Source organism: Botrytis fragariae (genome assembly GCF_013461495.1).
Source record: "Botrytis fragariae strain BVB16 chromosome Unknown tig00000050, whole genome shotgun sequence".
Lineage (NCBI taxonomy): Eukaryota > Fungi > Ascomycota > Leotiomycetes > Helotiales > Sclerotiniaceae > Botrytis > Botrytis fragariae.
In genome coordinates, this window is record NW_023500992.1 from 675,597 (window position 1) to 703,579 (window position 27,983).

At 42.6% G+C, this 27,983-nt stretch overlaps 9 protein-coding genes across 9 annotated transcripts; 5 read left to right on the forward strand and 4 right to left on the reverse strand.

The window, feature by feature from the left end:
- Positions 1 to 121: 121 nt before the first annotated feature.
- Bfra_004223 (putative nfx1-type zinc finger-containing protein 1 protein) lies at positions 122 to 8,392 on the reverse strand (the record flags this gene model as incomplete). Its single annotated transcript, XM_037334629.1, has 8 exons — positions 122 to 1,189; positions 1,345 to 1,586; positions 1,643 to 2,416; positions 2,513 to 3,415; positions 3,730 to 4,541; positions 4,603 to 4,939; positions 5,277 to 6,716; positions 6,877 to 8,392. The coding sequence occupies 8 exons, from the start codon at positions 8,390 to 8,392 to the stop codon at positions 122 to 124; spliced, it is 7,092 nt and encodes a 2,363-aa protein (XP_037193163.1).
- Positions 8,393 to 9,058: 666 nt separating this feature from the next.
- On the forward strand, positions 9,059 to 10,424 carry Bfra_004224 (putative geranylgeranyl pyrophosphate synthetase protein; the record flags this gene model as incomplete). The annotated part of the gene is made up of 2 exons (XM_037334630.1): positions 9,059 to 9,311; positions 9,442 to 10,424. The coding sequence occupies 2 exons, from the start codon at positions 9,059 to 9,061 to the stop codon at positions 10,422 to 10,424; spliced, it is 1,236 nt and encodes a 411-aa protein (XP_037193164.1).
- A 424-nt stretch (positions 10,425 to 10,848) lies between these two features.
- Positions 10,849 to 12,778, reverse strand: Bfra_004225 (putative hexose transporter protein; the record flags this gene model as incomplete). The annotated part of the gene is made up of 6 exons (XM_037334631.1): positions 10,849 to 11,303; positions 11,354 to 11,495; positions 11,546 to 11,625; positions 11,671 to 12,045; positions 12,096 to 12,455; positions 12,511 to 12,778. 6 exons carry the CDS (start codon positions 12,776 to 12,778, stop codon positions 10,849 to 10,851), a joined length of 1,680 nt encoding a protein of 559 aa, XP_037193165.1.
- A 536-nt stretch (positions 12,779 to 13,314) lies between these two features.
- Bfra_004226 (putative glycoside hydrolase subgroup catalytic core protein) lies at positions 13,315 to 15,206 on the forward strand (the record flags this gene model as incomplete). Its single annotated transcript, XM_037334632.1, has 4 exons — positions 13,315 to 13,412; positions 13,461 to 13,711; positions 13,801 to 15,081; positions 15,148 to 15,206. 4 exons carry the CDS (start codon positions 13,315 to 13,317, stop codon positions 15,204 to 15,206), a joined length of 1,689 nt encoding a protein of 562 aa, XP_037193166.1.
- A 1,973-nt stretch (positions 15,207 to 17,179) lies between these two features.
- On the forward strand, positions 17,180 to 18,959 carry Bfra_004227 (putative cytochrome p450 monooxygenase protein; the record flags this gene model as incomplete). The annotated part of the gene is made up of 4 exons (XM_037334633.1): positions 17,180 to 17,260; positions 17,309 to 17,830; positions 17,881 to 18,488; positions 18,698 to 18,959. The coding sequence occupies 4 exons, from the start codon at positions 17,180 to 17,182 to the stop codon at positions 18,957 to 18,959; spliced, it is 1,473 nt and encodes a 490-aa protein (XP_037193167.1).
- Positions 18,960 to 19,287: 328 nt separating this feature from the next.
- Bfra_004228 (uncharacterized protein) lies at positions 19,288 to 20,274 on the reverse strand (the record flags this gene model as incomplete). The annotated part of the gene is made up of 1 exon (XM_037334634.1): positions 19,288 to 20,274. One exon carries the CDS (start codon positions 20,272 to 20,274, stop codon positions 19,288 to 19,290), a length of 987 nt encoding a protein of 328 aa, XP_037193168.1.
- Positions 20,275 to 20,961: 687 nt separating this feature from the next.
- On the reverse strand, positions 20,962 to 22,745 carry Bfra_004229 (putative maltose permease mal61 protein; the record flags this gene model as incomplete). The annotated part of the gene is made up of 4 exons (XM_037334635.1): positions 20,962 to 21,367; positions 21,432 to 22,048; positions 22,099 to 22,444; positions 22,495 to 22,745. 4 exons carry the CDS (start codon positions 22,743 to 22,745, stop codon positions 20,962 to 20,964), a joined length of 1,620 nt encoding a protein of 539 aa, XP_037193169.1.
- A 964-nt stretch (positions 22,746 to 23,709) lies between these two features.
- On the forward strand, positions 23,710 to 26,185 carry Bfra_004230 (putative glycoside hydrolase family 78 sequence protein; the record flags this gene model as incomplete). Its single annotated transcript, XM_037334636.1, has 2 exons — positions 23,710 to 24,087; positions 24,146 to 26,185. The coding sequence occupies 2 exons, from the start codon at positions 23,710 to 23,712 to the stop codon at positions 26,183 to 26,185; spliced, it is 2,418 nt and encodes an 805-aa protein (XP_037193170.1).
- A 756-nt stretch (positions 26,186 to 26,941) lies between these two features.
- On the forward strand, positions 26,942 to 27,895 carry Bfra_004231 (uncharacterized protein; the record flags this gene model as incomplete). Its single annotated transcript, XM_037334637.1, has 4 exons — positions 26,942 to 27,079; positions 27,198 to 27,410; positions 27,468 to 27,554; positions 27,614 to 27,895. 4 exons carry the CDS (start codon positions 26,942 to 26,944, stop codon positions 27,893 to 27,895), a joined length of 720 nt encoding a protein of 239 aa, XP_037193171.1.
- Positions 27,896 to 27,983: the final 88 nt, after the last annotated feature.

Sequence of the window (27,983 nt, forward strand, 5' to 3'; positions counted from 1 at the left end):
CAAAATTGAAAAATGACAAGTACCTAGAAGATCCTTGAATCAACTTGAAATCACCTCCAGAACTTACACGCCAAAGAAAATACCCAAGAACCATTTCATCTGCACCATGCCGTCCATATCCTCAAATCGCCAATTGGGAATCCGATACAAAATGGCTCCCCCCAGCACACCTATACCCGCCAACCTGTTTAATCCACTGATACCCCATAACGCAGACTCCCAGATTCCTCAACTTTGCCTGCGCTTGCGCCTCTTTCTTTCTCCTCAATTCCTCTTCCAATCTTCTGCGTTCTCGTTCCTGCTCAATACGTTCCCTCTCAGCTTTAGCTTTTAATTCACGAAGTCGTGCTTCCTCGCGCAAACGGAGTTGTTCTTGCCATTCGGCTTCATTTTTTGCTTGGATTTGTCGCAGGGCTTCCTCTCTGGCTTTGCGCTCGGCTTCTTGAAGTGCTCGCATTTCTTCTTGCTTCTTGCGTATTTCATCGGCGTAGCGCTGGGCTTTTTCCTCGGCGGCCTTTTTATCCCGTTGTAGTTGAGTCCATATTGCGTCGGAAACCCCCGCATCACGAACATCGTCAGTATCCGGTTCGTCATCTTCGAATAGTGGCTTTGCGGGCTCGTCATCATGCTTGTCCTTCGATGCATTTTTAGTCGCGGAAGAGGTATTGGTAGAAGTTGAGGGGGGAGCAGGCGGTTGTTGAATATTGCTCATGATTGGTGCATCTTTTGACAAATTATGCCGTGGTTTTCCTTGCACGTGAGCCCTATCTTTTTTGCTATCAATAATGTCTTGAATGCAAGCCATGGCATCGTCGTATGATAGATTGTTGTTGGGATTATTTGACGAAGTATTCGTGGTCGATTGGTAGAATGCACGCGTCATGCTCTTAGCGAGTGTGATCATATCTCTTGCGTTACCCCAAGCGGGGAGTTTGGAGAGCTCTGCAATCAAATCCAAGAAAGGCTGATGATCGGTCATATCTTTCAACCCGTCGATGGAGATATTTTCTTTTTCCAAGGCATTCTGTAGAACGAGAAGAGAATCTTTGGGTGTAAGAGCTGGAAAATTGATCTCATCAGCGAAACGGCTATTCAAGCCTTCGTTTTTGGTAAGCAGCGTGTTCATATCTTTCTCATATCCTGCAAGAATTATGATCATTTTACCGGCGAATTTCGGTTTAGTCATGGACTAGAATATTCACAAGTTAGTGATTGCACGGAAGGAAGCTTGTTAGCTTTACGGATAGGAATAGCAATGTTTGAAGTGACAACAGACGATGATTTTGCATGCTAAGTAGGATCCACCGTTAAAGTGATTTAATACCAGAAGAAACAGTAACTCACATCAACTAGTTCATCAATAGCTTCTTGGGAGAAATTTCCTTGCCCAAGTCGGTATGCTTCGTCGATGAAGAGAACTTTCCCCAGGCCAAGCTCAAGTTGTTTGACAGTCTTGGGGCCAGTATGCCCAACAAATTGGCCAATAAGATCTGATGCGGAACATTCAACAACTTTTACCTCCGACAGAAACCCTAAATCATAATAAACTTGGCCAATTTTCCGGGCAGTTGTAGTCTTTCCAGTTCCTGGTATTTGCATTAGCACATCTGGCCGCATTGTGGCTTAACAAATCAGTAAATACCTGGGGGGCCTTTAAATATGAAATTCATTGGAATTTGGGACCGAGGATCTTTCCCGAGCTTTCTCATGCCTTTCGCCACTTTCACATATCCATCAAGCTTCGCAATGATAGTATCACATCCTATGATACCTTTGAAAAGATCTTTCAGATTTGTCTCTGCACTGGATGCTCGATCAAAGTCTGAATCAAAGTCTTCTGGCTCAAACAAGAAATCAATCGATCGTTGACCGACAGGCAATTTTGACTGTCGAGATAGATAGTTTTTCTTTGCCTTAGATATTAAATTCTCAACGTCACCCCCATTTCCAAAATTAAGCCCGTTTCGAGCTCGTGCGAGTAAATCTATGGCAACGGATACTGCTTTTTGAGTTGCATCGAGCCCATACGCACTCAACTTCTGCTGTAGAATCTCCTCAAGCTCTTGGTCATTGAAGTCGGCAAATTGAAAGCCATCTGCAGGAGGAAAGCGTCTTGTTAAGCCTGGATTAACATTCTGAAACATCTCAATCATTTTATCTTCGTAGCCTAGAAGTAACACACATCGGTCGTCACCAGGTACGCTCTGTATTTCGGCAACAATCGTGTCTATCACTGCTGTTCTGTAAATGTCAGAGCCTCCGCCTCCACCATGACTACCCTTAGAGCTAGGATAAAGCATGTATGCTTCATCTATGATTAGAACTTTTCCAAGTGTGGTAGCAAGAATTTTTTTTGTGTTTTCTTCCGATTGTCCTATATGGCTACCTATGAAATCGGCCGGGTTTTTCGTAACAACTATGTTCAGTCAGTTTTCCCGTAATAAAACATAAGGTTATGTTTCTTGTGGCTCAATAGCTCTAAAAGAAAGCTACTGTGAAAAGTTGATCATACCTTCTCCGTTGCTCAATATCCCAAGGTCTGAAAGAATGCGGCCATATAGCTTGGCCACTGTTGTTTTACCAGTACCTGGAGAGCCGAGGAATACACGATTCAATGATACCGCAATAATTCGCTTCTGTTCTAGCTCTCGTTTGTAGTTCGTCTTGATGACTTCGATAATGAATTTTACGGAGTCCTTGACAGATTTCAGACCAGTAAGGCTTTGTAGCTCATCCCATGCCTTGCATTTCAGAATTGCTTGAGATGGGTCTGGTCCTATCAGGTCTTCCTTGGTGATAAGATTGTCGTCTGGACCGAGGCCATCCCTACGCTCTTTCGTTAAGCGATCCGCTTGGCGTTCACGAATCCTCGCAAACATGTTCTCTAGAGCTCGCGCATTCCCAAACCCTTCTCTTCCTCTTCCCCTGCCCAATCTTTGCACCGAGATTTGCATGTAAAGTCCATCTTGGCCATCTTCTATAATCATTGGAGAAGGATAAAATTTATGGATCTGATATTGCAACATTTCAAGGAGTTCAGCATCGGTATAATCTTCAAAATGAAGCGTGTACGGTAGGCGTGATTGTAGACCGGGATTATGCTCGAAGAACTTCTCCATCTGCTTGCGATATCCGGCGAAGACGAAAACAACTTTGCCCACAAGATTTTCTATTTCTGTAAGAAGGTAGTCCAAAACTGTCTTACCACCGACGTTATGTCCTTCTGTCAATTGGTAAGCTTCATCAATGAAATAAACTCCGCCCTGAGCACTGTCAAGAATGGCTAAATGCTTTTTGACATCATTTACTCCGCCATGCGCGAGATGGCTGCCAGTTGTTTCAACAAATTCATCGCCAGGAAGAACTTGTAGTGATGTCAAGATCTTGGCGTAGAGTCTCGCCACTGTTGTTTTACCTGCTTAAAGTTAACAGGGATCATGATTGGGTATAGGGATGGAGTGATGGGTTTCCAATAGTCCTTTGGCAATTTTGTTTTACAAAACAGCCCACGCAGGCCCATATTCATATGGAACTTTTGTATCAACGGCCATAGTTGTGAAATATTTGAATCCACTGAATCGTTGGATTTAATCCGGACTACGGAATCCACTCGGATCTTTGAGCTGCATTCCAGAATTCAGAGCTTTTAAAATATTGAATGAACTTGAGCTATTGAATTTGGATCGAAATTGGTACTGTTGGAAACCCTACGAATGAAAGTGCACTTACCTGTTCCAGGATTACCTAACAGAATCAAGCCCAGCCTTTCCTTTTTGAGATCTGTCCCTTGGCGTTTGGAAGTATCGACTTTTGCTTTAATTCGCAGTACCTGAGATTTTACATCCTCGAGGCCAATCATCTCCATGATTTTGTCTATGGCCGGATTTATCGCATTCTCCAGGTCCTTTTGTCGTTGCCACTCAATCTTTGATGTCGAAGTTTTCTGGCCAACTCGCGTCTGAAGTTTCTTTGGAACATTCTTGCTTTTCTGAGGAGACTGTGTTTGAACTGCATGGGGTTGCGGAGGTGTAGCACCCGAGGTACTGGCAGGTGCTCCACTGGAAATGACGGGAGAAGAAGCAATAGGAGCCGGTGGCTTACTCGTGGTAGTAGATGTCGATTTATCTACTACCGGCGTCGACTGAATTTGAATTAGTCGATTTTTGATGGTAGACAGTTCCTTTCTTTTCTGTGCTAAAACTGCTTCTTGTTCTGATCTCAGCTGGGAGTCCTGAATCTCTTGATGTACCCTATCTAGATCTTTCTGGAGTTTTTCAAGCTCTTTTTGATGTTTTTTCCTCATTTCCTCTCGTCGCAACTGCTCATCTAATTCTTTCTTTGCTTGGTTGGCAGCATCTCGTTTCTCCTTTTCGCACTTGGGACAGGATTTTATTGGAATATTCTCATGACATTTCGATTTGATTGTATGTCCTTCGGGACACTTTTGCTGTAAGATCTCCTTACATAACATTTTAGAGTGGTCAGAAACCTGATGACATTTGCTAGGGCAATGATGAGTATTACAATTCAATAGAGCGCCACTGTGGGGTTTTAAATTAGCTTTTCCAATATCCGCGTCGATTGAAAATTGGTGGGACTAACCAAGGCTCATTGCACCCGCCATCTGAGCAATATTCTTCGAAATGTTCCGGTATGGTCAAAGTTGCCATTCGATCAGGGTGGTTCGCGCATTTCACAGGGAAGCCAGGATAAAAATGGCCCGAGCCTTTCAATAAGTCAAAGAAACTCTTGTATAAGGCACTTCCTTTCCGAGAATGTATGAAGGTTTCGGAGTTACCAACCATGATCAGCGCATTTCGAGCACGAGACACTAGAACATTCAGGCGTTGAGGCTGCGACATAAAGCCGATGTCGTGTCTAGAGTTGCTTCTGGTCAAAGAAACGATTACTATATCACTTTCTTCACCTTGGTAGTTATCTGTATTGTAATTAGTGGTAAACGATGATTATCTTGATATCCAATGAGGAAAGCAAGAAATGAAGATTAGAAAGAATTAGTAAAATGGATTGAACACTAGAAAGCCATTGTAACACTGATTAACCTAGTTGACAAATGCCATCATAAACAGGATTTCATTAGTCTTTCTCAGAAGAAGAGAAATAAGGTCTCAGATTTTGAGAAAAATGTAATATTCAGAGTCAGTTGAACACTTCAACTGCATTTGGAAGTTGGAAGATTATAATTGTTGGATTGAAGCTCGGAATATTAGAAGCCCCAAGTATAAGGGCAAGGCAGAAGAGAAGGTAAAACTTACCAACAGTGGAAATCCGTAGTGATGGCTTGGAAGCTTTGGCGCCAGTATCAATATACAGTCCAGCACGGATGAGATCGAATTTATCCAAATCGTTGAGGATGGGATCGTTCTCTTTCGCAAGTTTCTCGAGCAGCAGTCTAAGCTGAGCTACATAGGGGGTTAATACAACCAACTTGTCCGAGCCATATCCTTGTTGAGCAAGGTACTTGACGCATTTGAGTATCATGCTGGCTTCAAAATCATTCTTTTTGGAAGATGTGGACTCCACGTTGTCCCTCATCTCTCTGACATTCACTTCATGTTCCGGAGCCGTATGATCTACGAAAATAAGATTGTCTCTAAATCCGAGAAGATCTTTCCGATTTTTTGTCGAATCGGCATCAACTAAGTCGGGATAGGTAAGGTGTCTAATAATCGACGATATCTCCGGTCGAGAACGATGCTGTTTTGTCAGAGTAACATGTGGAAAGCCGTCAAGCACGAGTCTTTCAAATAAAGACATGTCCAAATTGTATCCATCACCTTGCTCAACCTTGAGGCCGTAGGTATTGCACTTCGGACGAAGTTGTTTATGGTCTCCAATGAGGATCAGCTGTTCAGTATTTCTCCCCAAAGCTGTGAAAATATGAGCTTCGAGAATTTCTCCGGCTTCCTCAACTAATAAGACTCCAGGAGAAGCTGCTTGAATTGCGTTGGAGTATTTTGCAGCTGCAGTAGTTGTGCAGCCAATGATTCTCTTTGACTTGATGATGTTTACATCTCTTTGTCCAACAAGCTCGTTTTTCTCTGCTTGTTCGGCATTGAACTGCTTTCCAATTTTATCCAATTCTGCAACCATCTCCTCTATGATAGCCGACTTCCAAGTTGAAATCATCTTTGCCCTCTGATCAGGGCTGATACCCCACACAGCTTTGGAGTTCTTGTGCTGTGAATGTTCAAAGGATCCGGCATTCATCTGTCCTCTGGTCCATCTATCAAGTAAGTAGAACTTATCCACAGCTTTACCCTTCTTCCCAACCTTTGTCATACCATTCGTGGTCGTTTGTGGTACTAGGAATGTATCGTAAAATGTAATATCATCTAGGAACTCAAGGTAATCCAAAATTTGTTGCTTACTCACATTTGCTGAGTTGTATCTTGTGAAGGCACTTTTCAAACGTGCCTCGTGTAGACGCAGACTATCTTCAAGTTTGCGGATCCGGTTCCATTGGGAGTTATCGAGCTTTGATGAACCTTGTTTGCTAAGTGACAACGATTGTGTTCGAGGGGTGGACTTTGCGCCGAGTCGTATCATATCAGAAGGTGGTATACCAATGTCCATAAGGTCTTCGAGGAATTGATCTAATGCGTGGTTTGTATAACACACGACTAAGATCATTTCAGATGTGAAGTTGTGAATTACTTTCGCTCCCAGTGCTCCAATAAATGATTTTCCTGTGCCTGTCGATATTTATTAATACTCATTTGCAACTTGCTACCTAGCTATACATCAATGTGAAACGTAATAGAAATGGAATGCGACAATCTGATTGTCATATTTGAATTTGGACAATGAAAAGTGCCATGAGTCCCAAGTACATCCTTTCAATGTGCAACCTACTTCCTCCATCGCATGACAAAATGAGGATATCCATACCTGGGGGCCCTTGAATCAAACTGACTCTTTGGAATAAGATAGCAAGTAGAGATTGAATTTGAGAGTCATCCAGAACAATCGATTTCTCCGTCGAGAGAAGAGAACTCAGATCTTTCCCAGAACTTCTTTCTATCTTCTTTTTCAGTTGCAAAGGCTGGAACGGCGGGCCAGAATTGAACTGGTCCTCACTCCACGAAAGAAGCTTCTCTGCCAAAGGAACGTCATTCATATCTTGTAGGCGTTTGAGAAATGGTTCAAAGCCGAAGATTGATGTGTCCATTTGCACCAATTTGATCTTTTGAGCAGCCTTAAGTTTTACCAAAGTTCTGGATACGGTTGTCTCATCTTGAAATTGCAAAACAATATTAGCGGGTTTTTTCGCCAGTTCTTCCTCGTTCCTATCGATAGATGGAAAGGCGACAGGTTCACCATCAACAAACAAGCACCCGATTGTTCCTTGCCTAAGAATGTTCCTGTTTTCCTTGAGATAATCGACGCGCTTGCTTTGATTCTTAGAGTCTATTTTCTTCAGAGACTGTAATTCATCTGGACATTGAAACATGAGGCCCCATGGCTCTCGGAACTTATCTCCTTTGATATGTATGCTTGCCACTCGAATGTTATCAAATGTTAGCCCTCGATGGTATCCTGATTTCAAGCCTTGGAGCTTCTGAATCTCATCCCTAATTTCGCCTAGCATGTCTTCACGAAGGAGTCGAAATTGATTATCAATGTGAATTCCCAGTCGAGTGGGATCCACATTTTTGAGGTATATGTCCGGGGTACGTAGAAACGGTCGTTCCTTAGATAGAAGTTCATCTGCCGTAGGCATGATTGAAATATCTCGGTGGTTCGCATGGTCATTATTGTGTCTTCCACCAGGCCCAAAGTCAAGGTCTTTGTCAAGGTCGGATGCATCCAAGGATAGGGTGTGCTTGATTTTTTGACCCAAATTTCTACAATCCCCGTTGGCAGATGTTAGAATCGCATCCAAGATACCGGGAGATTTCGCCACAAGGACATAAGTAGTTGGTGATTTTCCAGGACGATTGATAAGCTCGAGTAAAAGCCATGCGAATGCATAAGATGCCTCTTCATTCAGTTGACCAGTCTTGAAAGCTTTCATGAATCCATCCCAGAAAAAGGGAGGCTCGGCTATCGCGGTAATAAGCTCTGATAAACTTAACCCGGAGTTGATGGCTTTCAAGAGTGGTGATTGTAAATATTGGAGTAAGAGCACAGATGTTTCGTTGAGGAACGAGGGTGTGGTGTCAAAACGCATCGAAGCTTGGATTGCATCAAGGCCTGATGGTCCAGATAATAATTTATATGCTGCTGTTGCTGGATCTTTCTGAGAGCAAATTGCTTCAATAAACATTTTCCCGTCTCGGACTGAGGATAGGGCCCTTCGTCCATTGATAACGTCATGGAAAAAACGATCTAGGCGGACGACCCTCGGGTCGTCAATAAGGGAAGCCATGAAGATTTTGAATAATGTTGAATAGAATGGTTTTTGTTTCTTTATTTGATCATAATAAGAAAGTCGTTGAATTAATATTGCGGAGAGCTGATATGTATTACATGAAGCTTTGAAAGTTGAGATATGGATCCTACAAACGACTTCGTTTTTGGATTATGAAAAGCACCAGACAGGGTAGCTTTAACGCTCGAAGATTCTTTCTTTTCTAATAGACACTGCTATAGCGGCATTGTAAATGCACCAGTACATCGAGTGATAGAAGATACTATCAGTTTGCGGCCTGCTGCAGAAATGGAAAGCCTCGCGGAGAATGTTTGCCGTCCAATCCATTATTTTCTTTCTGAAAAGCGACATATAAATGGCAGGTCCTGCAGGCCAATGAACGCGGCCGGCATACACTGAAACCAAATGGCAAGGCATTTCCGTTTGCTATGCGCCGTGAGGCACAGAAAGAAGAGCAAAGCCAATGGGCTTCCTGGGAGGACACAGGGTTACATTGCGAGGCTTATTCCTGCTTTTGCCTTTACAAATGGACGTATTCCTCAATCATGATCAGAGGATTTCAGACTCGATAGATTCCTGATACTGGAAATCCCATCATATCGGAAAATCAATAATCGGCAGAAATCATCGTTCATTTGATACTTGCGACAATTGCAATCGATCATGTTGTCGTACAAAGATAGCAATTACAGAAGAAGAAACCGGGGTGTGGGTAGTGGGGCTCGTGGGGGCTTCAGGCAAGGCTCAGCGTCTCATGTTCTTCCGCCAGTATCAGATAAGCCGTTTGGACCAGAGATCGACAGCATCGATATATCAAATCTGTTGATTGAAGAAAATGCTCCCATAATTGAAAATGTCAGTTATGTCGCTTCTTACAACTGGGTCGATGGAAAAAGTCCAATAATTCTTGTACCAGGTAGGTAAAAGATTATTCCCATAATTGAGAAACACCGGCATCAGAAGGCGTCTGCCGTTGTGCAGCATGCTTTCTTGACTGTCCATGAATTGAACCCTAGCGTACTTAATTGTTAACACGTGAGGAACAGGCTCCCCTCCAGCTTGGTCTCCTCCTGCTCAAGATGAGAAGCTTCCTGAAGATAGTGGGGCTGTATATCGCGATATCAATGCTGCACGATATCCTGATTATCCCATGGAGCCCGTCGTCCGATCACTTTTGGCCCTTGAACCGGATTTCAAGGTGCAGGATGTAGACTTGGTGGCATGCGGGTCTACAATTGGAAATCTCCTACGATTTGCAGGCTCGCTGGATATGCCATTCAGATTTGATGCAGATCTCGTCGGAGACACTGTCTTCTTCATCCGAAAAGGAAAAAGTCCGACGGAAACCATTGAGGACCTCCGAGGTTACGGTCACACGTTTCCTGAACGATATACTACATGGGACAGAGACGTGGGGGGCTCTTGCTCACATCAGCGGATAATTGAGTATGATTTTGCGGACCTTCATCTTTTGGTTCGTAGCGAGACTGATGGGTATCTCAAGAAGCAAGAGCCACATATAAATGCCTTATCAGGATCAGAGGTGAATGTACAGACATCGATAGATCAATCATTTGCCAAGCTGGATGTAGGTAGCGCCACTGCGGTATCCGGTAATTCTAAGCTGGACCTGCGAATGCAAGGCGTCAAAAGGCCCCAGAGTCAAATTTTTGACATGAAGACTCGACGTCACTTAAAAACCTTTGACATGGAAGAGATTCTTCCTCGACTTTGGGTGAATCAGACTCCCAACTTCTTGATTGCCTATCATAAATCTGGACTCTTCGACAACCCGCAAGTATCAAACGTCAGAGACAAGGTCCTGGAATGGGAAAGGGAACATGCTACTTTGTTGAGCAAATTTCACGTTCTTTTAAAGAGAATTTTAGAGGTCATAAAAGATTCCAAAGATGATCGTGTGGAGATAAGCTGGGATGGTAAGGGTCCACTGCGTGTGACGAAACAAATCGAAGAAGGAAATCGAGTTCTCCCATCAGATTTGTTGCAAAAATGGGACGACTTGGATTAGCCTTAGATTCATTTTTCTCTTCTTGGGGTGGATGGAGGCTTGCAAATTTCCTCTGAGTGGGACCCTGTCTATATCTTGGATTGAAACAGCTTCATTTTGTTCTCTCAATTTCATTGATTGTTTCAATTCATTTGACAATTTGAATATATTTGAGAACTGGCAAAAGAGTTTTGTTTGTTTGAGCTGTCACGGTGCTCGAGGTTCAACTTAGGTCTAGATATGATTACACATCTTCTCTTGACTAATTCTCAAGGAGGAGTTCTACCAGTGATACAACGTCAACTCAAATTTCCTTATTAATTATCTAGTTATGTGGATACTTGTTTATCTAGGGTTTCTTGACTACGTTGTAAAGCACTGTAGATTGACTGTCGATATCTTCACAACAATCATGATCTTAACTGCTCCGGAAACTTACCTCGTTTCAAACACTTTTTCTGGATGCTAAAGCTTCGATGCTGTCAGAAATACCCTCTTCTAGTTGCGTTTCGCCTTGTACAATGCGTTCCAAATCAGGGGCATCTGAATGTTTAGTACCCTCAAATAATTCATCAATCTCCTCGAGCGTTTTTCCTCTTGTCTCCACCCAGTATTTCCAGATCAATCCCACCTCCAAGACATCCCACGCGCCATTCATCATATATATCTTCCAGCCCATAGCTTCTTGCGCAAACGGGAACGAGAATACAATCAGGAGTGCAACACCGTTCAGGACGAAAGTGAAGAGGCCCATTCCGTTGGCTCTGATGGGATAGTTGAGTACTTCTGGTGGGTATAAGTAGAGGAGAGGTGTCCATCCGAAAGAATAAGCTCCCTGAAAGAGGAAAATCGCAGCGACGGTCCCATATACACCGGACTTGTTTGTTGATGTACCATATACTTTCAACATGTCAGAAAATTTGGGTGGATACTTGAGAGGTGAAGCATACCTTTGGTAAGGGCACCAACAATGAAGAGAAAGACAGTGAGAAGTGATGTGCTAATGATAGCAGTTGGACGCCGGCCAAGTATATCAGCATAGTATGTTCCAACCAAAGCACAACAGAGGCACCAAGCATTGAGTATTATGTTCTGCTAAAGGTCAATGCTCGTTCTTTCTATTGGGAGGCTAGGAATCTCACAATCTGAAGTTGTGTGGTGGTGTCAGTAATGCCGGCGTTGTCAAGCATTGTCCCCAGGTAGTAACTTGCGATCACGTTTCCTTTCAAAGTCAATATCAGTTGTGACGATGAAATCGATTACCTACCGGAAATGGTTGAGATTATTGCAGCTGAGATTGCCAGGGAGACTCTCTTTCTTGCAACCGGTGTTTTCACCATCTGCTTTAGACTCAAGGTCTCACCAACATTTCTCTCATATTCTATCGTGTCAATAATCTCCTTGTATTGCGCAAGTACAATAGGACTTGAGGTGTCTCCATTTGCATGAGTCTGAGCTATAACGATTAACGCCTCTTCTGTCCGCCCTACATAGGCTAGCCATCGAGGTGATTCTGGCACAAATGGCAAAATGGCAATGCAAAGAATACTAAAAATTCCTTGGACCAATGAAGGGACTCTCCATGCCCAAGTCGAGTTGTAAGTAGCCGTCCGATACGTCACACCAGCTGCAATCAGTCCCCCTGCTGTCTGTTAGATGTTTGGTTTCATAATGAACAATCAAAGCTCGTACCAACATAATAACAATCATTCAACACTCCTAGTCCCCAGGCTCTCCAATTGTAGGGAAGTGTCTCGGCAACATACGTCGGTCCCGTAAGAGTCGACGCCGAAGTTCCATAACCGACTAAAATCCTAGCTATTACAAACATGGCAGTATTCTGCGCAGCTGTCTGAAGGATAACAGACAAGAATGTTGCAACGGCCGCCCAAAACAATGCATATCTGCGTCCGATTATATCGGTTACTTGTCCATAAGTCAAACCGGCAATGGCGCCACCAATCCAGAGAGCGGCTGTGTTTAGAGAAAGAGTTGCGGTGTTCAGATTGAAATAATCTGTATAGCTGGGGAGTATGTTGAGTCCGTTCCTATCTTTTTGTGAATATCAAGGCTTGAGTTAAGGGGAAAGTGGATTTATCGGGGAGACTAACATCATCGACCCATCGTAACCAAAAGTAGTTGACGTGATGCACGAACATAGGACTAGGAGAATCGATACTACCCATGACGAGCCTGAAACTCTTGGGCGGGTTATCCGGGTCAACATTTTCTCCGCCATTGCAGGTTCCGATTCCGTAAGATGAGATGACTACTACTTTCAACCGGTGGACTTTAGTAGGGCTCAAAAATATGTCTTTCGATGCTGCAGCGAAAATTTTACATACGACTTTAAACAAAGCATAAGAATAGTCCATATTTATGTTTCTTATCTCAGCATGGAACTATGTGATAGAAAATTCTTGTGTCTAGGGAGTCAAGCCGCCTTATCTCACAGAGATAGCTCCAATGCATGTGCAAGGAATATCGAAGCCATCGAAGCTTGTCAAGGCTTGTCTGACTTAACCGGCTGCTTCAACCCTAGATAACAACCTTCCTTTCACGTACCTGGGCATGGATCAAGGTGATAACATTTTGTTGGTCTATCACTCGTACTCACCCTCGAGCCACTGATGATTTTTACTGTATTGACTGATGTTGGCTGTGATCACAACTCTAGCGAACCGACAGTACTTTTGAGTTCTTATCGCAGACCCCGGTTTTTCAGTGGAGAGACGATGGCAACAACTACACGTGACATAGATCTGCATTTCGTCCTGATTGGGCAGGTGTGACGGAGAGGGGTAAATGTTCCACTCTGGTGTTGTACATATGAGTATAACGGCTTCTCACAACCTTCCAATTCCACGCTTCTTTTGTTTAATTTTTCTCTTTTTTGGAAGTAAATTTCGCTATGTATCTTCCTTTCCTCTTGGTTTTTATATCTCAGACTGTCGCTTTCAATGCCCCATCTGATGTCCCGACTTGGTGCGGAAAGCCATACATGAGCACGTGAGTTGTGATAGTGTCCCGGGTCGCGAGTTTGCTGACAGTTATTAGAAACCACTCGTTAGATCCAGGAGGGCAGTTTAAATTCCCAGAACCTCAGTATGATCCACTACTCTATGTGACGATACAACCTCGATACTCGATTTTCCTTGAGAGTGACGAAGAAGGAACTTTCATTGTTGATGCCAGTATATCCCATGTTTTTGGCGGGTCATATACAAATACTACCTTTAATACACCTGGAAGCAATATCAGCACCCCTTTCACGACGCTTGATATTGAACTTTACAATGAAGAGTCAGGTGCCTTACTTGTCACCAATAAGGTTCCTGTAAACTCAACTGGAAACCTAATCGAATTTTCCTTTTCTTCATTTACTGCACGATTACAGCCTTACGCAGTCTCCATCTATGCCACTTCCCTGACGGCCAACAAACTTACGCTGCAAGCACTAGTGTCTTTGTATTACCATCACGTGAATATGGTAGTGCCGTGAAAATCGATAATCTCTTTGGAGGACTCTATGTTCAAAATGACAAAAATGATTGGAACGGCTGGTATGCAATCTTTCCAAATGGATATTACGCCGACGGTTCTTACGTAACACCCGACAACGTCTCGCTGGCCAATCTCGAGGCATATGCAGCACTCGGTTTCAACACCATAAATATTGTTCCAGACGGTGGTCTTCCTGATCAATCTTATCCCATTGCACAACTCACAGAGTATTGGGATAAATTGGATGAGCTAAACCTTTTCAATCTCTACGATATGCGATTTGCGTTCCAAAACTCAACACGCATTTCGGAACAAGTAGCTCTCTGGCAGAACAGGACTACTCTTCTCTCTTGGTATACCGCTGATGAGCCAGATGGATGGGCATATCCTCTAAACTCTACACAACTTGCTTATTCGCAACTTAAATCACTAGATCCATATCATCCCGTCAGTCTCGTTCTCAATTGCCAGAATTTCTACTATCCCGAATATTCAGCGGGTGCGGATATAATATTTCAAGACGCCTACCCGGTTGCGATAAACGCCACTTGGTCTATTCCGTGGGGAACTCCTTGCAATGAAACTTATGGAGATTGTGGATGCGACAACTGTGTTGGAGAGTTAGAAGACGTAGCGACTCGACTTGATGATATTCAAAATTACCAAGCAAACATAGGACCAGGGAGTCAAGGAGGCCTAGGTAAACCCACATGGTCAGTAGTTCAGGCGTTTGGAGAATCGCAGTATTGGCAAAGTATACCGAGTGCAGCGGAAGTAGAAGTAATGATGATGTTGAGTGTGAACCATGATGCCAAGGGAATTACATATTGGATTTATCCAAGTACAGATTCTGCCAACGCTGGGAGTGCAGATTTGGGTAAGGTGTTGCAGAATGCACCTGCGATTGATTTCCTGTTTGGGACCAACGCAATCAAAGGACTAGGAAATGGGTTGCTAGATGTAAGTTTGTGGGTTGTAGGAGAACAGATGATGGTTGGCATCGTTAATGGAGAGTATGTTCAATCCGTAGACAAGATCATGATAAGTTTGCCAGGAAATGTGGTATCCTTAAATCGGACTCTGTATGGGGACTCGGGCTGGATGGTCAGTAATGGTAAACTGTCGAAATCAGGTCTGGTCGGTTTGGAAGTAGATATTCTGGTGGTAAATCTTAGTTAGTGCCCCAAAACCTAATGCGTTCATCGACAATCCGAAATTTTCAAATCTAATACTATTCTAGAATCTATCACTACGTTGTTCGAGAATGATAGTGGAGGTATCTATAGAGATGAACTATGAATTAGACTAGATTAGCTTCATTGGTAGATCTATAGCATTAACTTACCATATGGTTTGGTGGCTGATACCTTCGTCCGATATCAAAGTAAACTGGTCCCGGACGGTGCACGACTACAAGGAAACATCATTGCAAACTTTTTGCTACATCTTGTACTAAATCAAACAAAAAAAGTAAGATGAGAGAAAGGACCACTTCGTCGAAATCTGGGGTACCGCTCTATATCGTGGCGGAGGTTGTACGCTAACGGGTAGATCGATTGCGGACGTTATTGGTATGTGACAGCCCGTTTCCATCGGCACTTGAGAATGACATACTGAAACATGCCATCGCAACACTTTAATTCAAGTCTCCGTCTCATCATGCCAGCAATTGTAGAGGCGGATGTAACTGTTACTCTCCCTAATGAATTTAGACGCTAATCGACGGAGTTTTAAACGGAGTCCGAGCTAACCCCACTCCTTCCCATCACTCGGCTTTTTCGCCCTTGAATATTTGTCCTGTCGCATTGCATTGGCTTGGATCTTGATCTGTCGAATTATATTGAAGGGATTCTTGAGCTGTCACATTGCATTGCATTGAATCTTGAAGATTTCACTTTTTGAAGCGAGTTTTGGTGGGAAAACGGATTACGAGATGCATGAAGTCAAGGATCGTGACAGCTTGGTGCTTGTGATGTCTTATTTTACGACCTGCTATGGATACTAGATCGCCCTGAAGCTATGGTATTTTCCAAGACATCACAGTAACGTCTCTCTATAAGGATATCGGTTTTTATAGTCTGTTTTAAGGACAGAGGAAAATACTCTTGTAGGGAGGTATCCGACTAATTTTGATTCAATGGTAATCCGCTTCCGATTAATCCTGATCGGGCTATATTACCATAAACGTGTAACATTTCTCAACTTTGCAAAATCGAACAAATTCTCGATATATCTATTATATGATAGTGATTTTCAACAATTCTGTTCAGCCCAATAAGGATGCACATAACCCTAGAATCTGAAAGTATATCCTTATATACAGGATCCTTATAGACGGGTTTCAATGTATATTGTACTCCGAAAACATTCTTACTATATTTTTATGGAAATACAGTCATGACATGACAATGGTGGAGTAATGACCCAGATCGCCCTGTGGTGGCAAAGTTAATATTCCGGACAAAGATAAATTCAATATAAATCCCTATACAAATTTCTATTTCGTACATTACAATATTAATATATATATTCGTTAATAATGAATAAAGCTCTTCGTCATTAACAAATCAAATCGATTCTTTTTGTGATCTGTTTATTATTGAATTTTAATAGAAAAAAAGAAAATAAGGGCCCTAAGAGGCCTTAGGAATTTCGAAATCTTCGAATATTAGAGTTATAGGTAAAATGAACGGAAGGGAGCGAGTGTATAAATTAGAGGGAGGTCAAAGAGGTGAATTAGAGTTAAAAAGGAGGGGGGGGGGAATGAGCGTAGAAGCTAGAGAATAGATAGAAAATATTAGTCGAAAGTTTAAAGGGGAGGATCCTTATTACTTGTTACTTATTTTCAATTTATTCTTTAATTAAAAGCTTTATTATTATGTTATACAATATAGAATGTACTGAATAAACAAGAGAACAATCTAATTTGAATATAGATATATATTTTGATCTGAAAATGATTGTCTTAGACTAAAACTTAAAAGCTTTCCAAATTCAAGAATTTTATTAAAACCTTATTAATTAGAATAAACCTTGTAAGGTATAGAGATTTAGATTAATTATATTAATACTTTAAAAACGATTTATTCAATATATAATGAAGGTATTGTAGAATTTATGGCAATTACGAAAGGATCACTTTGTCAACCACGGATTCTGCCACCACAGGGTATCCCCTTCACTTCCTTGGTATATAAAGACGAAGTCCTCGATATCATATTCGATATCAATCAACCATTTCAATCTTCCCTTTTTATTTGGCTTAGCTCAAGATGGACTTCTTCATCTGGTTTCAATCTCTTCCAACAGCGCAAATAGCTTTTGTTCTCATCTTTTTTGCGTCCTTTGTCAAAGTATGAATAATCCTCAAGATACCAAGTTTCATATATTAACACATCCAGGTCATTCATCAAGCATACCTCACACCTCTGCGCAAGATTCCCGGCCCATGGTATGCGCGATTCACCCATCTCGTTCTAAAATACCATGTAATTACCGGTCGTCGCATCCACTACATCCATTCCCTCCACCAAACGTATGGACACATAGTCCTCGTTGCTCCAAACGAAGTATCATGTTCTTCGCTTTCTTCTTTCAAAACTATCCACCGCATCTCCAAGACTTTCCTCAAATCTACTTGGTATCACAGTTTTGTGACTGGACCGGAGAATGTTTTCAGCATGGTTGATCCAAAACTCCATGGCGTCCGTCGCAAAATGTTTGCACATGCTTTCAGTAAGAGTTCTTTGAAAGCAACTTGGGAGAGTGAGGTTAGGAAGAAGACGAATATTGTTGTGAATAAAATTAAAAGAGATGCTTTGCTAGGAGAAGTGGACATCTTGAAATTCTTCATGTTCATGGCTACAGATGTCATTGGGCATCTCTGTTTTGGAGAGAGTTTTGGGACACTAGAAAAGGAACAGGTAGGTTTTCCGCTTCCTACCATATGCTCAATTATTCATTTATACTCTAGAAAACTCAATACATCGAAGATCTTCAACGTGTGAGCACAATATCCGGTATTCGTGCTGAGTTTCCGAGGCTTTTCAAGATTGGAAAGATGTCAGGTCTCTCTTTCCTCAAGACTCCCGATGATCGACTTTCTGAGTATGCATCGTTGGCTGTCCGAAATGCAAAATCACAGAGTGATGCTACTCCTAATATATTCCGCAAGATACTCGCCGAAGGAAAATCGGAGAGTGCCGAGGGATCACTGTCAGATTTGGACATTCGACAGGAGGCCACGGCCTTTATTGTAGCTGGGACTGATACGACCGCTAATTCGCTTACATTCCTGGTATACAATATTTTGAAGCATCCTAACCTGCGGACACAAATAGAAGATGAGGTTGACACTTTAGGCGATGAATTTGAATCTAAGGATGTGGAAGGATTACAGTTGTTGAATGCGGTTATCGATGAAGGATTGAGGCTATGGGGAGCAGCGCCAGGAAGTCTCCCCAGAATGGTTCCTCATGAAGGTGTTGAATTAGATGGATACTTCCTCCCTGGATCCATGACAGTCTCCACGCAATCTTACACAATTCACCGGGATCCGGAAATTTTTCCAGAGCCTGAAAGGTAGTCATCCCTCCATTCACCCGATTCCACTCTAGTTTTATCTCTACCTTCCAAAAATGACCACCATTCCGGGCTGTAGTCAGTTTCCAGGGCCGGATTCAAAAGTTGAAAGCCTTGAATTGTTGGACTACAACCCGGACTATTGAATACTACCTGTTCTCCACTCTTTCTACAAAACAAATGACTAACTCATGGCACGTCTGTTATAGGTTTGATCCCCAACGCTGGCTCGGTCCCAAATCAGATGACTTCAAAAGTGCAAATCATGCCTTCGGTGCAGGAACACGCACATGTATTGGTATTCATTTAGCGAGAATGGAAATGCAGTTAGTTCTTGCTTCATTCTTCAGGGAGTGCAAAGGAATGAGAATTGCCTCGAGCCAAGATGATGAGGGAATGGAAATTGAGAACTTCTTTTTGATTGGGCCAAAGGGACATAAATGTGCCCTTACGATGAGAGAGGGGTTTTAAGAAGTGGATCAGAAAGTTTTGGGGAGGAAATTGCAATTGCTTTTGGATATTAGTTGACTCAAGTTGTATATACTTGATACATCGTTTCATGATTTATTCTCATTGAACCCTTGGACATACAATCTGGAATTCTGTGGAGCCGCATTGTATGATGGGGAATGTGCAGAGAGATAGAATTAAGGTTTGTTCTTAACCATAAAAGTGACCTATCCAAATGATATTGGGAAGTCCTCCATGCGTTCAAATTTGGTACCGATATACTTGTAATGGAATTACCTTGGACGCAGATGCTGCTTGAAATGAAATACTAAATCTGCATATGAAGTTTTTACAACCCTATCCTAACCGCGTCTGCCTCAATCTCATGTTCCATATCTTCCTCCCTCTTCATAAGTATTCCAAATTCCTTTTTGTACCAGGCGGAATCCTCAGAGATGAAAATTGTTTTTTCTGACAACTTGACCCATTGCGACGTCATGATTTCTCGTAAACTAGCGGCATGTTTCAAATGGCACTCATAGTCATAGCTGAATTCATCACCAAGGAGCCACCAATCCAATAACACTACGTCACAGTCCTCTTGCATGGCGTTATAACGTTGCTCAAAGTCCGTTGGCCAGGAGAAACCATCCATACAGCAATCTGCGAAGATCTTCCACGAAAGATTCAAACCCATTGCTCTTGCTCCAAAAGCTCGTGCCATTTCCGCTAGCTTTACGTGACTTTCAAACTCATTATGGCTATAGGAGAAGTGGACGTTCCGATCAAAATTGACCTCGCACACGGTGCTTGCAATCTTTTTCCGCAGATCTGAAGTTGGTGGCAGTATGTAGAGCAAAGAATCTGAATTTCCATCCCATGTTTGCTCACAGTATTCTTTTAGATTCAGACCACGTTCAGAGAGTGTCTGCACAGAAACTCTATGCACAACATATTCCATTGGAATCTCCCACTCGAAGAGATATTCATCCTTGAACAACACCGGGTTTTTTGCACGACACCTTTTCGCCATCTCTTGTGCAGAATGATATGCATCTGATTCCCAATTCGGGACTTTAATCAAGGCAATCCAGATCTCAGCAGAATCTTGTGCATCTTCGTATGCCTTGTAAAACGCAGTTTTTAGAGCTCTAATGATACTAGAGGTCACCGAAACCAAAGAGGTTGGTTCTCGATTGAAGAGATGTTTATGGTTCTCGAATTCCCGTTCTAGGTTTATATGAGAAGGGCGATGCCAACCCTGCTTTGCTTTGCCACAAACGAGGCCACCAGCGCTTGTGGGTGAATAAACGCGATAGAAAAGTTGAGACGCCATGTTATCGTATCCAAAATGACCTCAATCTAAGGATTTGGAAAAGAAACTCGAAACTCTTGACTTGAAATGGAGATTAATATTGCGAAGAGAAGCAGTAGTTGTAAGAAGCTCGGGCTATCTATCCGGTGCCAGTTGTCAGCTTATGACCCCGCATTCTTCCTGGCCACTCATGTCATATACAACTAGATAATGAAATCCGACACACGTTCGACAATACCCAATCTAGCATTTCAAAAGCATAGACCCGTAAATAATGTAATTGTGATTTCATGTTCAGACAACACACAGGAGTTCTGGATTGGAGTGATGATAGACAAGTAACAATCTCTGGATGAGATGCCTGAGATTCTGGATAGAAGAACACTTGTTTTGGACAATAAATCTATTGCGCGCTTGAATGAGAGCGCTGATTGAACGGCTAAGTTCTGTTTGGGTACATTGCTCAGAATCATTTAGATGAAAATCATCTTCCAAATCCCGCAACATTTCTGATGACTGACATGTCTTTCTCGGACACTAGAACGATGAAAAACAAACGAAAATCCCCAAACGCCTTATTTTTATTTTTATTTTGTTTTTTGATTGTTTAAAGTTTTTTTCTTATTTTTCGTTGAACTTAACTGTACCGTATGCCTAGCTAGAAATGGATAAAGGAAATCATAGTCATAAATCTCAAACCCAGCGATCTCAAACTCCTGGATTCTCATCTTCAATCTTTGCATCTGCCACTCTTCTCTCTGTTCTGTGCGTCTTAAACTTTCTCGCTGGAACGCCCTCATTGAACATCTCATCTAACTCTTCATATGTTCTATCCTTCGTCTCTGGTATCTCTATCCACACAATAAACCATGCAATACAAGCTGTTGCAAAGAATATCCATCCCATTTTCCCACCTAGATTTCCTTCAGTCGCATTGAACATGTATGGTACGGCTACATTCCAAACAGTAGAATAAGAATAATTGAAAAAGAAACCGAAAGATTGGGATTTAGCTCGTAGGCGGAGAGAGGAGATTTCTCCGGCAAGGGAGATGGAAGGGCCGATGGAGGGGCCGATGGTGAACCAAACCATTTGGAGTGTTACACCTACACACCTGTTTAGTGAATTAGCTGTGTTCTGTACCAAGTGTGATAAAGTTTAGAGGGGACGTAACGTACCATGAGGATGCTTTCGATGAAGAGGCACTTGCTGCAATACCCATGATTAAGAAGAGAACAACAGCAACTGAAATACCAGATAAGATCATTTTTCTTCTTCCAATGAAAGTCATGAACCAAAATGTGAAGAAACTACTAATCAACGCAAATCCAATACCCAATTCAATCATCATTGAAGCTTGAGAGGATGAAAGACCGGCTGTGATCATAAAGTATGGAGCATTAGAGATAAAAGTAGCACCAATCATTTGATTGAGACCGTTTGTGTAAAGAATGATTCTTGTCCTGCGCCAATTTGTGCCTTTGAAGAGGTCCATGTAAGAAGTTTCACTACTGGCGTTGGCTTGGCACTCTTCTTCCCGCGTAATTCGGACCATGCTACCAATAATGGGCTCGACTGGGATAGACTTGTTGTAAAGTTTGGAAAGAGCTTTGGTGGCAGATGATAAATTGCCTTTTCGAACAAGGTAGTAGGGCGATTCAGGAATGATGAAAGAGAATAAAACGATGACTAGCGGCCAAACCCAATTTGAGGCGAAGAGAACTTTGTATGAGGACTGATCCATAATTGTTACACGATCGAAAGCAACAGATGCCGCGATAAGGTATCCTAAGTTCTTCAAATAGTTAACAATACAGTTTAATGATTGGATATGTGGGACCTTACCATGCTAAAAGCATACGCTGACAATGCTACTCCGCGAATCCTAAGAGGGGTGATTTCTGAGACATATATTTGACCAGTAGTCAAAGCCATACCAAGTCCAATAGCATTTACCATTTTGCCTCCAAGAAAAGCTCCAGGGGTTGTGGCCGTGTATATAACAGCAGTCCCAGCAATCGAGATGAGTCCAGATACACAGAAAGAGACGCGACGACCGAAACGATCTGAGATAGGTCCAGCTCCCCAAGCACCAAAACCTGTACATATCTGTGCCATGGCATTCCACAATGATTGCCAATAAGCAGGTATTACATATGTACCGGGAGATACCTGTTCACCAAATTGCGCTCTAAAGAAACTGTCAATTATTGTGCCAATGGAAATTAGAAATAAACTGACTGGAATGGCACCATGTTCAAACAAAGCGAAAGTGCAATGTTATCGAATCCGTACATCAGTGCCCCCATATTAGCATAGATACAACATAATACGATAAAGGGATTTTGTTTGATCGTCTGCCAAATGCTGAGGTCCGAAACATCGAGTTGGGTTGTGTCAACAGTTTCCACACGTTCGAGATGCTGTGCTGATAGTTTAACATCGTCATCTGTGGTCTTACCGTCCACAATGGGTGGATTTGTCGTTGCCATCGTGCTGCTCAAGTTGAAAAAATACGAGTCAACGAATGACGAGATTTGTATTGAGAAAATAAGGGGGAAGAATAGCCCTATTTGAAGTGAAAGTGAAAGGCTTGTTGAAAGTGGAGTGAGGTGGAGTGTAGAGGAATTGTGTTGTGTGGAGAGAGTGTGGAGTGCAGCAGAATGAAGCCCTTGGTATGGAGAAGATTTTTGGTGGCTGACCTGGGGAGTCATTGCGTTGGATGTGTAGGGATTAGGGTACGACTCCCCTAAGCCGCCTCGTCGCTGCCCTCAACAGGGTGAGATCCATGACACGGCCAACATTAGTGATGAGCGTGACGGTACTTGCTAGAGCCTACTTGGGAAGATCTAGGTTGGGGTCACGTCTAATTGAAGGAAGCCAAGGACACTTGTCGCTAACTTTCTGGAAGTCACATAAGAATTCCTTCAACAAGGTGACAGGCTACGTGTTCTATCGGTGGTATTAGGCTTCGTAGTTTTGCTATTGCCAGTGGCAAAATCACTGACGAAGATCCCCTTCAGATCCATATTTCCGTGACGGCGTCTCTTGTGGAGATTAAAGATACCCGGCGGCAGCTAGACTAATATCGCATTCTCGGGGTAAGTACTAGAGAGATGTGGGGATGTGTTGGTGCATTTCGGTCGACGTTGTTTCGTCCATTCCAAGCACGAGCCCTATGAGCGTCCGTGGTGCATTTAAGCGAGCTGTTAGCTTTCTTCGAACGTCCACTCCTCCACCTCTTCCACTTCTTCCACTCCTTCCACCTTCTCTCCACATGGGGTAGTGGACGGTATGGGGTGCACTAAACATGTCGACGAATCTTCTTCCACTGGACTAAAGCTTCCTGAAGAAAAGCAATTTAAATCTTTGACTACCTCATATAATACTTAGTAACCATGAGCTGCCATTCTTACTTTCAATTGAGCTATACTTTCTACCACTCAAGCTTTCACCATGACCTCCTCTCCGTTTCTCACTGACGAAGCACAATGGATCTGGGTGCCGGATTTTGACGATACCATCGATCCTGGCCAATTTGTTCTATTTCGAAAGTCATTCATTCTGGAGAAGCTTCCCACTGAAGAAACTGTCCTTCATGTCTCTGCAGATACTCGGTATCGTTTGTTTTTGAACGGCAAACGAATCAGTTTTGGGCCTTGCAAAAGTTATCCAACAAGATGGTATTACGAGACCGTGGATATCACTCCATTTCTGCAGCCTGGAAAGAACGTGTTCAGTGCAAAAGTCTTAAGATTCTCCGTAACAACCGCGGCCGGCACATCGATGGCCAGGACTTCTCTACCAGGACTCATTCTCTGGTGTCAGATAGGGGTGAGTAGATTCTGAGGTGGCGGTTCTACAAAATGAATGAGCTAATTTGTATGAGCAGGAGCAAAAGCTTCATACCGATGCAACTTGGAAAGCAGCTAAAGACCAAGAAACATCACTCCTACCATCTTCAAAATGGGATTATCGAATGGGCCCTCCTTTTCTAAACCTCAATGAAGAGATTCATGCGGACGATACATTTTTGGGATGGAAGGAAGTCGAATTTGATGATGCATGTTGGAAGAACGCCGAGATAAAGACAATGAAGAGAAAGATGTCACCGATGCTGGATGCAAGAAAACTCATGCCCAGGCCAATACCTCATCTTCCTGAGATATCTCGGCGATTTGAGAATGCAGTAACATGCTCTGAAAATTCGAGCTTGAGCGACTGGAAAATGCTACTACAAAATGATAAACCTATGAAGTTAGAGGCCGGTACAAATACAGTCGTTGAAATCGAATCGAACATTTTGACTACTGGATTCCTTGAATTTAGCTTCGAGATTGATGGCAATTCATCTCTTGCACCCAAGATCGAAATTCTCTGTGCTGAATCCTACGAGAATGATATGGATGGTGGCCAGCCAAGGTCAAAAGAGGACCGTACGAATTTCAAGACTGGAAAATTATATGGACCAATCGATACATACATCTGTCGTGCGAACCAGAAAAAATGTTATTACGAACCTTTCTGGTGGCGCACATTCCGATATATTCGGATATCTGTAACGTGTCCTCCACATACCACACTTATGTTTAACTCCATCACGTACCGTTCCACTCATTATCCTCTACCTATCACTACTACTATAAATAGTACCCCTCTTGTGGAAAAGCTCCACTCGACATCTGTTAATACTCTCCTCAATTGTATGCATGAAACCCATGAGGATTGTCCTTACTATGAACAAAATCAATTTACCATGGACACTCGCTCTCAACTTCTATTCTCCTACACGATTTCCCACTCAGACCTACTTGCCCGGAAAACAATTCACGAGTTCTTTGCATCTCGTAGAGATGACGGGCTATTGGAAACGCACTTTCCAAATCCTAGCCGCTCCATGAACATACCTCAGTTCTCTTTGTACTGGATATTTATGATTCATGATCATTCGTTGCACTTCCAAGATATCACGATTATCAGAAAGTATTTGGGCACTGTTGATGGAATTTTGGATCATTTCAATGATCGTGTCAATGAGCTCGGTCTTGTGGGACAATTTCTTGAAAAGGGTACGTGGGCCTTCGTCGATTGGGTGAAAGAGTGGTTTATTCCAAGACGAGGATTTTCTAGTGTAGGAGTTCCCAAAGCATACTTTGACAAAGGGGCTGCAACTATCAACAGCTTAGTTTATGCAATGGCTTTGAGGTCTGCTGCAGTTTTGTCCGAAGCCGTTGGCAGGAAGGACACTGCAAGTGAGTACCTTGAAAGAGCTAGTGCTGTCATTCGGTCTGTCAATGAACATTGCTATGATAGTAACAAGAGTCTGTATCTGGATGGGCCCGGCGCTATTGGAGAGAGTTCCCAACATGTCCAGATTTTCGCAGTACTTGCCGATGCTATAAGCGGAGAGTCAGCCAAAGATCTCATGAGAAAGACCATTCACGAAAGAGAAGCATTGGGACTTGCAAAGGCGTCATTCGCAATGTCCTTCTATATGTTCCGAGCTGTTGCTAAAGCGGGAATTTATGAAGAAGTTTGGGAGGAGTTGCTAAGCCCTTGGAAGAAGATGATTGATCAGAATTTGACCACTTGGGCAGAAAGTGAAAGTATGGTCAGAAGTGATTGCCACGGATGGAGTGCAACTCCAATGTATGAGATTGTAAGAGAAATTGTTGGCATTCAATATCCAACCACAGAAGATAGCGACGGATGTCTAACAACGGTCATTAAACCTAGATGCAATTTGGTAGAGCAGATGAAAGGGAAATTTGTGGTTGCGGGAGGTGGAAGTGTAGATGTTTCCTGGGATGACTCTGGAATGGTTAAGATTCTTAGCTCTAAGGATATACGGGTTCAACTGGTACTAAATGGAGTCACTCACGATACCAAACTTTTAGAAGGCGTGGAGCAATCTTTTAAATTAGAAAAATAGAATATAGAAGGCATAATACAGATATTGATCATGGCCGGCCATCTTTTTCCTAAAATTAGTAACGATGATTAGCTTTTAGGAGAGTTTCCTACCCCATAGAATACTCGGAACACAGACTGCAGTGCCTGTTTGTACGAAACACATACCTCATACTCTGTGTGTCAAAAATAGCAGAAAATTTTGAGGAATATGTATCAGAACTGTTTATCGTCCACACTCTTTGGTGTTTTCGGCGTAGAATTCAACGCCATGGTCCCTAGACTTGATGCGGTTTGTAAGCGATGACGAAATTAGCAGCAGGTTTTCATTATGATCAATGATATTTCCCTGTAAGACAATATGTGTATACCATGATTGAATGGATTATCAGCAACAGATAATAGTCGTGTGATACGACACAACAGATTATTCCCACAGTGATGGTGAATCGCTGGAATATAACTCATTCCACCGTACAAAAGAGAATCATCTCACTGAGTTTCTTTCTTTGAATGGTAGAAATAATTATGTGTTGAAACATGCTTTGTCGTATTTACACACGATTTATGTATAAATTTCTGGTTTTCCTCTTTATGAAGATCTTCACATTGTATCTGTAACCATTGACTTCTTCCTTTAAGTAACTTAAAACGAAATTTCGAGCCGCATAAAAAACACAGCTTCGAATAAAAAGGACACAAAACATCTCATTTCATAGTCCATTTACACTCGGAACTAAAAATCTCATCACAAAACACAAAGAACAAATCATCAATCATGAATCAAGCAGCACGCGCCTTGAATGAAACATCACAAAGCCTTAACTTCAACAAGAGACTTCCTCCTTTGGATCCCTATGAAGGTCTAGATACTCCTCTACAGCTTGAGTACAAGGATCAGAGCGCCTGGATTGCTGTTCGTATACATCCTCCCCTTTAAAGTTTACTCTCATTCCAGAGCCATCTTCCCCCGTCGATCTCGAAATCTTTTTCTACCCTTTATGCAAACTCACAAGCTGATTTCAATATTACAGAGCCACGCAAATGATTTTGCTCCTTCTGCCATCGTTCTTTGCCAGGCAAAGTCAGGCACATGGCAACAAATGCTCGCGAGTCTCGAGGCAATTAATAGGCTTCGTCATCCAAATGTTGGAGAGGCATATATCAAGTGGAGAAGTCAAGACATGCTTGTCAAACGTCTCTGGGAGGATGTAAAGTTTCCTGGTGTAGATCCAGATCCGGTTTATGTGAGTGCTCCGGAGTGAGAACTCGGAGATAATTAGGACAATGCTAAGATACGATAGACACAAATCCGAAGAAAATACTGCACAGCTGTTAAAAAATTAATCAATGAGAAAGCAAAGCAAGGAGAGGATGATACTGCTGCTCTTGTGAGTCTTCTCCGTCCGTAAAAAAGTTCTTACCAGACAAAGTTGCTGACAAATAAAAGATCTTCCTCAACGAAACTTATAACAAGAAACTCATGTTAGCACGTAAATTCGAGGTTAGTACCGAGAGCTTCTCTGATCGCATTCGCGCTATCAAGGCTAAGAAGGCTAAGGAGGCGCAGGAGGCTAAGGACGCTGAGAAGAGAACCCAGGAGATCGAGGCAGAAGAAGAGAGAGAAGAGGTGATGGAGCAAGGTGGAGACGAGGAATTTGTGGTTTTGGAGATGGAGGATGCGAATGATGAGGATTTTGAATGGGAGGGTGATGATTGGGATATGTCGTGATAGGCTTTTAAGGATTGGGTGATGGGTGGCTATTGGTGGCTTATGGGAGAAAAGATTACTATCTAGGTAATCCGGCAGGTTGTTGTGG